The sequence below is a fragment of the Azolla caroliniana genome, unplaced genomic scaffold (genome assembly GCF_043228905.1).
Source record: "Azolla caroliniana isolate FFs.n. ecotype wild unplaced genomic scaffold, voAzoCaro1.0.p SCAF_18, whole genome shotgun sequence".
Taxonomy (NCBI): Eukaryota; Viridiplantae; Streptophyta; class Polypodiopsida; order Salviniales; family Salviniaceae; genus Azolla; species Azolla caroliniana.
The window spans coordinates 1,577,511-1,591,107 of record NW_028230453.1 but is presented as its reverse complement, the minus strand read 5'-3'; the positions used below and the strand labels follow the sequence as shown (position 1 = coordinate 1,591,107).

Sequence of the window (13,597 nt, the reverse complement as noted above, 5' to 3'; positions counted from 1 at the left end):
CTTAAATCATTTAGTCGCATTTTCATTTTTGGGCTTACAAATTCTACATGCTTTGTAAAGTTTTCTTTATTTCCAAAACCACATGAAATTATTTCCTATTCATACCCTCTCCATCAACAACCTCCAAGCTAAATCTACTTTGTATTGGAGTTACACAAGTTAAATGTGTTATATTTTGCATACAAAGTCTCAACTCCCTATTCATGCATTTTTTGTCTTTGGATTTGAGTCGCTACAGACTTGCCGCTCTACGATCATCTCATAAAAGACTTATCAAAATGCATAATGATTCGACATGCATATCAACTTGATTTTGATAGTAATAATTATCAAGTCATTTAAGCGATAAACATAAACTTCTTACTTCCGTGTGTATTTGTTGTTGTACATGCCACACACACACGTTGCAAGTTTATCATTGGAGTTTCCAATATTTTACTTGCTAAGAATTTGACCATGCTTATTCAAGGCATGTTCCTTTCAAATAATGTTGGTTAATTCAAAGTAGAACGCAATTAGTTCCCCAATCAGTTTACATGAATAGTATATGTATAAAGCCAATTAGGTTGTGTGCTTACATGTCATTATATATTTTGAAACATTTTAAAGTAATAACAATCCTCATTTAATTAAATGCTAAATAAATATGGTCAAATACTTCACAACTTTGGTTACATAAATGATATCATAATGGACACCACTTAATAAAAATAGCATGACTTGAGATGTATCACAACCAATTTGTTTCCCTATGTGAACATATATGGAAATTATGTCAACAATTATAACATTTTGGAACATATTGTTTTTGTGTGTAGGGTGCTACAACCTAAAACAAAGTGTTTAAGCATCGTACTCAATCTTGGATTAATAAAGTCAACAATAAATTTAAATATATAGTTCATTAAAGATGTCTAAACTTTTATATGAGTACCTATAATTAATCTCCATTACACATCATATTAAACTTGGTTGGTTTTTTATGTTGTGTACAGGTTACCTACCTATCATAAATTTACAATTCGTTCACATGGAATTGTGGGAAACTATTGGAACAAAGTGTTTATTAGATGCTTATAGACTATAGCTACACAGATATGGGTTTGATGGTAACTATAAATTCCCCTTGCCCTATTGAAAGTCGGTTTGTAGATAAGCAGGATATTGACAAACTACTATCAACCGAAATATCCAATAAAAAACATTAGAAGCCAATTTTTGAACCATAAGCTCACATATCTTCAAATATTTGCATTTGTAATAGAAAACATCTTAGGGAGGTATGCCAATACTATTAAAAACCTTAGTTATATTTGTTAGTGTTGTAGTTGGGAGAGTATTTCTTGGAGGTCTATCATGGATATGGGGAATGATCAGATGCAAAACATTATCACCTTCTCTTTGTGATGAATGTTTAGTAAGGCATATAATAATAATGCTAGAAGTCGTTGAATGGAAAGGGGGGAAGGAAAATAAACAACATTAATAATGATTATGGTAGAAGTCAAACGAGACAAGGAACAAAACAATAAATGACAAAAAAACATGAGATAGAGTAGGATGAGAGAGAACGCCGACCATATCAAGAAGCCATTGAAATTATTTCACGCGGGAGGAGGAGACAAAGAATAAGTATGCGAACACCCCTAGAGAGACCAATGTGGCCTATGATAGCAAAACAATAACTGTACAACTTTGTTAAGTCATTGAAGGTTGAAATAATTACATGGACATTAAAAAAATTAGGTTGAAAAGTCATATAGGGTATATTATTTATTTATTTGTGTTGATGCATAAATTATGAGATCAACACCTTCAACGCGAGTGTTGTAAATTGTTATTATGATGAAGGATTGGTTCAAAAGTAAAAGTCATGGCATGAACGAAGAAGAGGGATTCAACAATAAACATTGATAATTATTAAACAGAGATTCCCAATAAATTTACTAAGAGAGAAAAGGGAAAGCGGGAGACTTTAAAAAACAAAAAATGGAGATCCAATGATATGCGACATGTTGTTTGAGCAAATTAACAATTATAAGGTATAAAAGTATGCAATATTCTCAACATATGTTTGAGCTTCAGAGAAACTATATATTTCTCAATGATAATCTCAACATAGAATTTCTATCTTGTTGGGGTCCAATAGGTAGGAAAATGCTTTTGATTTACCTGTACAACAAAGAAAAATAATTTTTTTACAACGATAGTAGCACAATTTAACCCGAAGGACTCGTAAGGGGATTGTCACGTGAAACCCACATAACCCAATGAGAGTCAATGATAAGGTTAATGGTGGACCCATTTACAATCCTTTATACACACACAACATCTAATACATATGTTGGCCATCCAGAATAGTTTCAGTCAACAGATGAAAATCCTCTCAACCTCTCAATATAATCAACCTAAAGAGTTGTCTGCACTAAGTAGGGTAATGGTGCCCCTTATAGTCCATTTGGGTGCATATTAGTCAAGGTTCAACACTCAAAATGCATACATATGGAATACCAATGAGGACCATATGCCCAAACCTAAAGGGTTTGCATATATTTGAAAGGTGCTTGAGCAAATCAAAATTCTCGACGGTCCATGTTATACTAAATAAGCCAGAAAAATGGGCACATAGTGCATTCCTAACCCTAAGGCTACGATGATTCACACGAGTGGTTGAAGTAGAATGGACCAAAAAAGCAAGAGAAGGATACAATGACACGTGGGTTAATAACCAATGCATAATTTATGACTCCTTCGGCAACACACACACATGCCTAGGATTTTGGATGGTTCTAACTTGTAGAAAATAACCCTTAATTGATACCTTGTGCATTTCAAGGTTTATGGATGTATTTATCACAATGGCATAATCTGTCACTACATTAAAGCGACATTTGTGAAGAAGCAGAAGAAGAAGCCCAATACGAGAAACACAAAATAAAACATTGGATCGGAAACTAAAAAAGGCCGAGCTACCAAGTCAAGGAGGGCAATCTTATGGACCTAAACAAGAGGTAGCGACAGACAAGCTCTCAGATAGGAGAGAGTTTAGAGTTTAGTCAACAAACATGAAATATATTTGTTACGCAATCCGGTCGGGTTGTCGAGTCAAAAGAGGGCATCGCAAGAACCTGGGACGAGAGGAAGGCACAAATCCAACAGAAGATCGAACCAAAAAACATTGGAGCGCAAATTCAATACTGAGATGGTCGAGTTATAGAGTTAGGGAGGGCATCACCCCAACTTGAACCCAAACCAAAACCAAAACCTAAACCAAAACCAAAACCTAAACCTAAACCCGAACCCGAACCCAAACGAGAGTATGGCATATACCTCACCTCATAGATATGCATGGCAAATACCATTGATGACAATGAGGTGGCTTTGGTTTGGTTTGGTTTGGTATGGTACCAGACCTAAGGTTAGTTATATATGAGAGGCAGGGGGGGGAGTCTTGATACCTCCTAGATACATACATAACATATATATATACAGAGCAATTAACATCAGAATGATCTGGATTTGGTTTGGTTTGGTACCAGACCTAAGGTTAGTTATATATGAGAGGCAGGGGATCTCTCTGCACACCCTTCTCTCCATCCTCTCTCTTTCAACACACACACACAAAAGACTAGTGAACTCCACCATAGACCATACTCTGTCTGCAACCTATCTCTATTATCTTCTTCTTATTACTTGCTGGGAACTACATACCCATTTCCCCTTCTTCTACCCTCTCCCCCCATTGATTTGCCCTCTTTGGTCATTCTATTTTCTTCTTCTTCTTCTTCTTCATGTGTCAGATGGATGCCCACATCATCTCTCCTTCTGGAAAGCAACCCTCTCCACTCGCTAATGAACCAAGAAAGAAGAAAAGGGTAAGCTTGAATTCAATACATGCCTATGAATTGTTTATTTCTTGCTTTACTCTGTTTTAGTTCGAAAGGTCCTGGAATATTCCATTGAAGCTAATGTGATGAAGATAAATGGTTAACACTATCATATATTTATTAAGCATATAAAGAAAAAGAGGGTTTTGCATGGCCTAAGTTATCATATATATTGGGCTCATGTGAATTTGTTGTATTTCTTCAGGTCCATAGAGCTGCCAAGTTGAAACAGTGTAAACTCGATGCTCGCCGTGAACAATGGCTGGCTCAAGGTTAGTCTCAGAAGCTCCTTCTTTATTTGAAATTTTCATATGTTGATGTGATTGAGAATTGGGCTATGTTTGTTTGTTTCAATATGGAATTCGTTTACATAAGGTTGGTGCAATAAAGAATTGGGTGATGTTAATTTGATGCAAGCTTGAATTCGGTTATATTAGTTTGGTGCAATAGGGAATGGGTTAGTTACACTAGTTTTGATGTCATGGAAATTTGGTTACATTAGTTTACTATCTGATAGTGTCTATAAACGCCAACCAACTTGGATGTTGTACATCAGCTCTTGGTTCCTGTAAGGAGAACAAAGAGGTTTCCCTATCCAAATCATTGCAAGACGTCATTCACATGGGTGTGAGCAGTGCCGATGAGAAGAATGATGCTGCACTATCACAATCTTTACAAGATGGGATTCACATGGATGGAAGCGATATCGATGAGATTAACAAAGAGGTGGAATCAAAATCTTTACAAAATGCCATTTATAATATGGCTGGTGAAAATGATGCTGAGGAGAACAAGGAAGATGCCCTTTCCCAACCTTCACAAGATTCCATTTACTTCAATGATGATGAGATGAACAAAGATGCTGCTCTATCACAATCTTCACAAGATTCCATTCACATCAATGATAATGAGAAGAGTGAAGGTGTTGCCCTATCACAATCTTTGCAAAATATCTTCCACATGGCAGGAAATGATACCAATGACAACAGAAAGGATGCCCTATCCCAATACTCACATGATGCCTTTTATATCTCCATTGGAAGAAATGCCAATGAGAATAAAGATGTTTCCCTGTCACAATCTTCAGAAGATTATACTCACATGGCAATCATAAGTCATACTGATGACAAAGAAGACATACCAGATGTAAACATCTCTAGTTCAAAGAATTTCATTGATGGTCTAAACAGGAAAATGCACCCCAATGTGGTGCACGTATCAGATTCCTCTGTCAATCATCATCTAAGTTTACCTTCCCATGACACAAACGGGGATGACTCGATGCCTCTTCGGCAAAACTCTTATTCTTCCATTGAATCTGGTGTATGCATGAATGATCGAAAATTCCAAAGCAACATTGCAGTATTAGATGGTCCAGGTTCAGCACCTTCTTGGTTGAGCAACGAGACGAGCACATGTAGATCCACCAGTAGCCATGGAAGTAGTTGTAGTGATAGTGATGAAGAAGAAGACGGTCATGGTAATGATGATGATGATGCGGTGGAGGATTGGGAAACTGTAGCAGATGCCTTAAATATTCAGGAAGCTCTTCAAGAAAATAACAACCCTGATGGAAATCCTCCAGAAAACAATCAAATAGATGAAAGAAGCACTGAACTATGGAGGAATGATATGGAGAAATGTGTGCTAAAACCTCAGGGAAAGTTCAGGCCAGAAAATTCTGGGTATAGGATGAGAGCAGATGCATCCAGAGCATGGAGACCTGATGATATGTCTCGACCATTGACACTTCCTTGCTTGAAGAAACAAAATAGCTTTCCAATGCAATCCGGAAGTACAGTATGGGGAAACTCGAGAGGGAGCATTTGGGGGATTCCTCCAGCACCTTCACATTGTCCAATATGCACCGAAGAATTAGATACTACAGATTCATCCTTTCTTCCTTGCCCTTGTGGCTTTCGACTCTGCCTCTTTTGTCATCATAAGATTATCATCAACGATGCTCGATGCCCTGGATGTAGGAAATCTTACAACTTGGAGGAAACTTTGAAACTTTCTCGCAGTGCTAGTTTGAGGCCAAGGTTACCGAATTGAGTTTCGAATGTCTTGCAAAAAATTGTTAGATAGCCAGTCAATTTTCCCACCTTGACAGGAAATGGTTTTATGACTAGATGGAGCCCGGCATATGTAATCCTAATGTGTATATTTTCGTGATTGGAACAAGGTTAGTAATTGCAAACCACCACTGCTTTTCAGTGTTATTAATGTTGTTTGATGGTTAGCATGAAATTTTTTCTTGAAAGTATGGAATTTCATGACTGTCACCAAATTCTAAAAAGTTGTTATTACTCTTTGTTGCGACATGTTTTCTGCTTTTATTAATGAAGCTGCTCTATCAAAATTTCTCAAATAATACTTATAATTCACAAGACTTCAGCTTTTTAAACCGACAAAAAATCACAATCTTGGCAGTATATGCATTTGTATTGTTGATATTGTTGTGGCATGCACTCTAGAATCGCCAAGTAACATCGAAACCACCTGTCTTGACTCGATAATCTCAACCTTCCCAATTTCTGATAATTTGGTTTAACTTGCCAAATATGGGGACTTGTCCCAGATAGCATATGCTTATTCGCAAGGGCAAACATTAAGGTGCAAAGATGCAGTATATACACTTGCATCAATATGTCATAATGCGTCTTTTTCAAATATTCCTGCTTTACCTCCATGTTGCAACTTCTAGTTGAAAGGTGAGTGCATTTGGAAGTTCTGTCAAGGAAACAAACTGCAAATAAGAACCAGTACAATAAAATCAACTATGCGTCATGCAACGCCTTAACGAACACTGTCAATGCTATGAAGAAACATAGCAGATGAAATTTAGTTTTCATTTGGAAATGGACATGGTTGAAATCATCAATAATATGAACAAAAGGGTGGAAAGCACTATTAATGGAGACATTGCTACTTCATGATATTGCAAGATAGATAAATAGATATACTATTAACATCCAGGGCCAATCCATTCGATCTATTGAACAGGTTGAACACATGGTGAGGATCAAACTTGGTTTCTCTTAAATTTATGACATCAGTGCAATGGTCTAAACCACCTGACCAACTGTCAGAGAGGTTTGACCCTGCAGAAACATAATACAAAAACAACACTAATTATATCGTTAGGGGCTAAAGTTTTGGATTTTACTCACTAGCCATGCTCTCTCACTTCGCACACCACCAAGTGGAACTCTTTACTGTTCGATGTGAATATGCTTCCCATTTTGCCATAGAATGTTCTAACTTCATGGGTACTAGAATCTCAATTGAGATCATTACCAACTTCAACATCTTGCTTAAATATGCCTCCTGCCTATGAGTTGGAGTACCGAACCCTGTTGAACCTTTGTACCATCTTTCTTAGTTATCTTCAGAAGCTTTTTGTATTTTTCTTTTTCTTTTTTTGTGCTTTTTTTCTTGGTTCATGTGACTATGTTTCAATTCAAGTTGCATGGAGGACTCTCATCTTAATTCTTTGCTTGACCTTATTATATTGATAAACAAAATACACCAAATATGGGTGGGGTATGGTTGAACCATTGCAATAATGGCACAGAAACATTAACAATATGGAAAATATTTCTTTACCCTTTGGATCTCAAAGACTTTTCACTTGCTCCTAGGAGATGTGGACATGTTGATAAAGTTATCATTCATTGGGTATAGAATTACCCACAAACTTACACCTTATAACAAGTTGAAAAGCGTTACTTACACAATAATGTTTCCATGTTTGGTTACATGGATATGGCTCATCGGTCGATAGAGCCATTGCTTTCACATTTTGGGCTGTGGACAATGTGGGCATCCTAGAACCATGTGTTTGCCTTGACAAGGTATTCACTGTGTTAAGCTACTTTATATCTACATTTGAGTTTTTTTTCTCTATCTTTGCATTCTTGTGCATGTGCTATACCTTGACAAGGTATTGAACAATATACTTGTCTTCTCTCTCTTAAGACTAGAAACGTTCAAAGAAGAGGGCATATATATGCTCTACCACATCATGTTAAACATAGCAAATGTGTGACAAATGATTGCGTGGAATCCTGAATGTGTAATATGGATCAGATATAAGTTGACCATGGGACAGTTCGTTCCAAGATTCTGTTCTGTGCAGAAGCCCACAATCTCATCTGTGCAATTGCTTTTCGTCAATGACTACATATGTGCACACCCACATCTATACTATGTTCACATACCCCAATGTCTGTGAGCTGTTTTTCTCTACATTGTGAGGCCTTTAGAATAACTCCTATAGTTGTTATAAAGCAGCAATCTTTCATGTTCTAACAGATGATGCATAACAAACCTTCAGTTCCACATGTCGACAAGGAAATAAGGATATAGTTTGCCTCCTATTGTTGATTGGTGGAGGGATCAGGAACATGAATCTCTGGATTGGTTGCAAGTTCACTTGGAGAGATGTACTTTGCCAACTCATATGATCCAACAAAAACACTAGTATTAGTGTGACATTGTCTGCTGAAGAATGAAAATTATAGGGACCACAATAACATTCATCATTCTTGGTTTTGAAAAGAGATAGTGAGCTAAAAAAATACCTTAGAGATTTCCTATGAAGCAATATGGCTTGCTTTTCCTTTGTAATTTTAGTTGTGATGTAGTGACACTCAACTGGCAATCTTAATTATTTGCATGTTGTTTCCTTTTCTTTGAATATACCAAATAGCCAGAAGAGTGAGATCATAATATCACAAAAATGTGATCTGATTCAAATGGAACGCTTCGGAACCAATTATTTCTGGGTGTATTCAATGAAATAATTCTCACCTCAAGTTTACAGTATCAATTTAATCTTAATGTGTGTTCTCATATCTCGGGTTCCTTTGTATAGGAATGGCACTTGCACATGATCATTATTTACCACTAACTTTAGGTGTCACCATGAATGCTCTATTCTATATTTTGCCGTATAACATGAATGGTGTCATTGTCTCTTTGGTTAGAGTTGTCTTTTGTCCTCGTGGTTTGGCATCAAGGTTATTCTGGTTCATGTGTGCTATCAAAAGGATGAGATTCAAATTTATATCAGAGACCTAATTTTAGATTTTTTGAATTTCATGTAATTTAGGCTGGTGTTCTTGATAATTCTTTGTAATCCTATTATTATGTCATAAAATTCTGTGAATTGGTAGTCATGCATGATGAGCAAGGTACTTACTGCGTTACCTACCCCCAAATAAAAATTGGCAATTACCAAATTCCAGTTTGTATGTGTCAGAATTCATGTGACAATGCATTTCTAAGACAATTTATCATGTTTTACAGCTATTAAGAATTTACCATTGCTCTTAAGTATTCAGTAAAAGTGAGGAAGTTCTTCGCATTTCCAGATTATGCTAATAGTCTCCATATGTTATGTTTATGATTATGTGATGAAGGAATATTAAGTGAGGCATTTGAATGACAAATGTGATCAATTGTCTGAAATTTTTGTAAATTTGATAATAAGTGGCAAATGTTTGTTGCATTTTTTAGAGAAAATCTTTGATTAGTTACCATCCTTATAATGAAGTAGGAGTTTATTTTCATTGAACCTACAAATTGTGGTTTATTACTCTAATCCATTTGGGGGCTTGAGTATATTTTCCTATTCAATATTTACATTTACAATTTGATCTTTTGGATAATGATAAAATATTTATGTTACTCAAAGATTTTCAAAACTTGAGGACTTCACTGGCAGGGCGGTTTTTCAATGTAACTTAAATGTGAAAATTGGGGGACATAAGAAAGGACGATGAAGGTTACAATTTTGTTTTACGCTACTTGTTATCATACATTATCATTATAAACAAATGCATCACACGTTTGCTGACCCAAATGGCCTTTTGTGATTCTGTCCTTTCTTCTTGTTTTGATTGGTGAAAGTTTCATTGAGACGACACACTTGTATTGGGAACTCGGGAGCTCAACTATATGATCTCTATCGTTACAAAAGTCAAAAGATTAGGATGTTTATAATTGTCGTTAATGGGTCAACCTACCATGTATTTGGAACATGCATGCAATGGGCAAGAGTTAGCATATATTGATTGGTAGGATAGAAAATAGGACAGCTTTACATGTGGATGAATGTATTCATTGCCCTTATCTAAATGAAATACATAATTCATTTTATCATGATTGCATGCATATTTTCAAGGTAGAGCTAGGTTTGTATTAGTGGATATTGTTCAATTTATTGGCTCAATAGACAAAATAGAAAATGAGTCTTCTTTGGATACTTCATTGGAAGCATATAATATGAGGAGTTAGGATGACTTCATCTACTACAAATTGATACAATTTACACCCATTTCTAAATATAACTTCACATTTAAGACATATTTATTCCAAGATTTTTAATGTATATACTATAGACTACTTGCTTTCACCTGCATGGTTTTAACTTTTAAGTTAATGGCGAGTGTTGTTGCATTGCTATCATTTTTAACCCTTGGACATGAAAAGTTGGAGATACATCAAAATTGCATACTATGTTCATGCCACACTGGCTAGGTTATACATGGTCTCAAGTGGAACTTTTTTTTAGTTATATGAATATCACAAATGTTTTTTTTCTTCTAATTCTAGTATTGTAAGCAAACACTTAAAATGTTTTCCTTCCATCATACATTGGTATGTGTATGAAAAGGCTTTACTATTTATTCATGTTTATGTGTTCATTCATAGAGCTTGGAAACCACATTGTACACATATATTGAATTTGCAAGGGCTACAATGCATATTCTTCAATATGATTACATTCATTACACGATTTTCAACATTGTACATAAAATAGTTTATGGAACCATTGTTATGTGGTTCTTATTTTCCTCTACATTGTTTATGTCTTTAAAAGTTTAAACTTAATTAGTGTTAGTAATATACTTAAGGGTATAAGTATATAGGTTATGAATGCTCTTCATCACTTTATACATTGATTAATGTTAATCATATACTTAAGGGTATAAGTATATAGGTTATGAATGCTCTTCATCACTTTATACATTGATTAATGTTAATCATATGCTTAAGGGTATAATTATATAGGTTACGTATGCACACATGTATAATGAATTCATTGGTTGATGAAACTCGTTGTTTGGTGCCTATTGCACAAGGCCCCTTTATGAAGCAATGTTAACTAATGTTCAAGAGTACATATAGGTTTATGTTGGACTACTGATGCGTTTGACTAATTATCAAGCTTCAATCATCACTATTTTATTTTATTGATCTAGTTTTCATTAGTGTACCCTCACACAACTATAACAAATGGTACTTTTTGCCGCGTTGGCTAATTTGGTTGTGTGAATGTAGCCAAACGTTTTTGGGGTAGCTGAAGACTATCCCTAAGAGGCATGAATTATACATTGATTTTTTTATTGTAGTAGCTTTTAGGCTTAAGTGAGGGTATATATTCTCATGCAAATGGTCATGATGTGCGCTCTTGTACAAGGTGGTGACCTTTTTTACCATTAGGTGTACATATCCAACAATCTATAAATTAGCATGTTCTACACGCGTGTCGTACATACCCCCCAAGTCATTACTCACTTCAACAACATATTATTACAACACTTTACCATGGTATTATTGAAAGGTTGGTTAAATGGTGGCAACGTGGAATGGTCAATGTTAATTTATGAATATCTTAGTTATGATGTCACTACATATGCACACATGTGCTTCTTACGATCTTATCTCATTTTCTTTTCAAAATTATAAGGATTGTATTTCCTCCTTGAAAATATCATAAAGAAGATAATGAATATATGGAGAGAGAGAGAGAGAGAGAGAATTTAGAATTTAGAATTTAGGGTTTTTTTTATTGTCCATAAGGAGACCAGTTTTGACCTATGGGACCACAATATACATGTCTACTTGATATGTGTCTCCTTCCTAAAAAGGGTTATTCATACATTGAAGCAGAGAGAGAGAGAGAGAGAGAGAGATTATTATTGAGTTTAGAAGTGTGGTAATGGATTGAGAGAATTCTATAATCAATCATTATTTTGTGTGGATACGAATCCTTGAGAGGAATAGGAGAGCTATGGAATTTCGAGGTATAGGGAATCCTAAGAATCTTAGCTAGAAAACAAAGTATCATATCGACGTGTTTAATATGCAAGGTTGAATGATAAGAGAGAGGGGGAGGACAATGTGTGTTTGTTTTCTGATCAATAAAATACGTGTCTACTTGTAAAGTTATTGATTGATAAGACATCTACCCGATACATGTCAAGCTAAGTCACTTGATATACATACCTTAATGTTCCTCGTGGCAATATTTCATTTGTTTGGTTTTTTTCCATTACTTATTTGTTAAAAGCTTGCTGTCGAGACTTTGAATGTGATTGCAATTAAGAATTTTTGCTCAAATGATAGTCAAATCAATGTATGAAACAATATTGTTTCAAGCAATTACAAATGTGTGACTACTTTGTTGGCAATTTGTGAAGAGCTAGGTGCAACATATGAATTTAGGAAGTAGTTGCGTTTTGAAATCAAGCTCATTGACTTGTTTATAATATCATCTCACAATAGTTTCTGTAGAAGAAGAGAAATGTTTGATGAGGTTCAAAAAATATCTGTTGTGGAGTTTAAGACTAGATTTCTTGATGAAAGGGGTCCACAAATGTATTCCCTTTATAGATTCCCCCTTGTCACAACACAAAAGTCGAGCAACCTCACGAGGCGTAATTGCACGAACACCAAACATGCTTAACTAAAGGGTTGTGTATACATAACTACGTGTACACATAACTACAACTAAGTTATAGATAGTTCCATTAGGCATACATTTTGGATAGCCCTACAATTTCTTAATGAATCATTATCACTTAATTGATATTTCTTGTTTTTGGACAATGCCTCCTCCATCCTTTTGGTTTTGGCTTGTCTATCCATTCCAAGACGAGAACCACCTAGATTGGTGTTTTTCCAGCACTCATAGTCTTTGATTATATTTGGTATCAATGTGTGCATGTACATGATATTTCCATAACATCTTCTTAGAAGCGAAACATTGGTTTGGGTGGTTGTGCATGACCTGATTGTCTCTTATAGCTCGTGACATCTCCAAGAGGTCGACATACAAAACATGGTTGGGGTGGGGCACAAGTTAGGAAACCACAATGAACCAAAGGGCCTCATATGAACAATCAATCGATGCGTGACCGGAAAAGCTTATTAGCAACACGAAATTTCTTGTGCACGACACGGATTCAGGGGACGTGAGGTGATTGAACAGGCATTGTGTGTGAACGGAGACATGATTCGAGAGCTGAAACGGGGGGCATGCATTTACCATGAGAGCGTGCATCACACAAGCAAACAAACAATTGCAGGGAGTCTCTCTTTAGGGAGGCTCTGGGCGAGGCGATGATTTGGGTGACATGAGGCTACTGGGATGGGCGAGGCAGACAGGCAGGCAGGTGAGGCGGAACGGGTGGATGCCAGAGGATATAGAGATAACATGCATGTGGCACATATACACTCAAAACTCAGTTCTAAAGTAGACTCTAATGAGCTATGCAAAATATCTGGGATGCACCCCCCCCCCCCCCCTTCCCCACAAAAAAAAAACAGAGGAAAACAAAAACTAAGAAAACAGGGGAAGGCAAAGCACACAATCAAAAAAAGAAAAGAAAAGAAAAGAAAAGAAAAGAAAAGAAAAG

The 13,597-nt window shown here is 35.9% G+C and overlaps 1 protein-coding gene across 2 annotated transcripts; it reads left to right on the top strand.

Annotated features, from left to right (window-relative positions):
* The first annotated feature begins 3,595 nt into the window (after positions 1-3,595).
* LOC147851996 (uncharacterized) lies at positions 3,596-6,209 on the top strand. 2 transcript variants are annotated; one of them, XM_087334135.1, is made up of 3 exons: positions 3,596-3,875; positions 4,093-4,159; positions 4,444-6,209. In XM_087334135.1, the coding sequence occupies exons 1-3, from the start codon at positions 3,792-3,794 to the stop codon at positions 5,940-5,942; spliced, it is 1,650 nt and encodes a 549-aa protein (XP_087190261.1). In that variant the 5' UTR covers positions 3,596-3,791; the 3' UTR covers positions 5,943-6,209. The 2 variants fall into 2 exon arrangements, with proteins under 2 accessions (XP_087190261.1, XP_087190260.1); XM_087334134.1 differs by having other exon boundaries at positions 4,405-6,209.
* Positions 6,210-13,597: the final 7,388 nt, after the last annotated feature.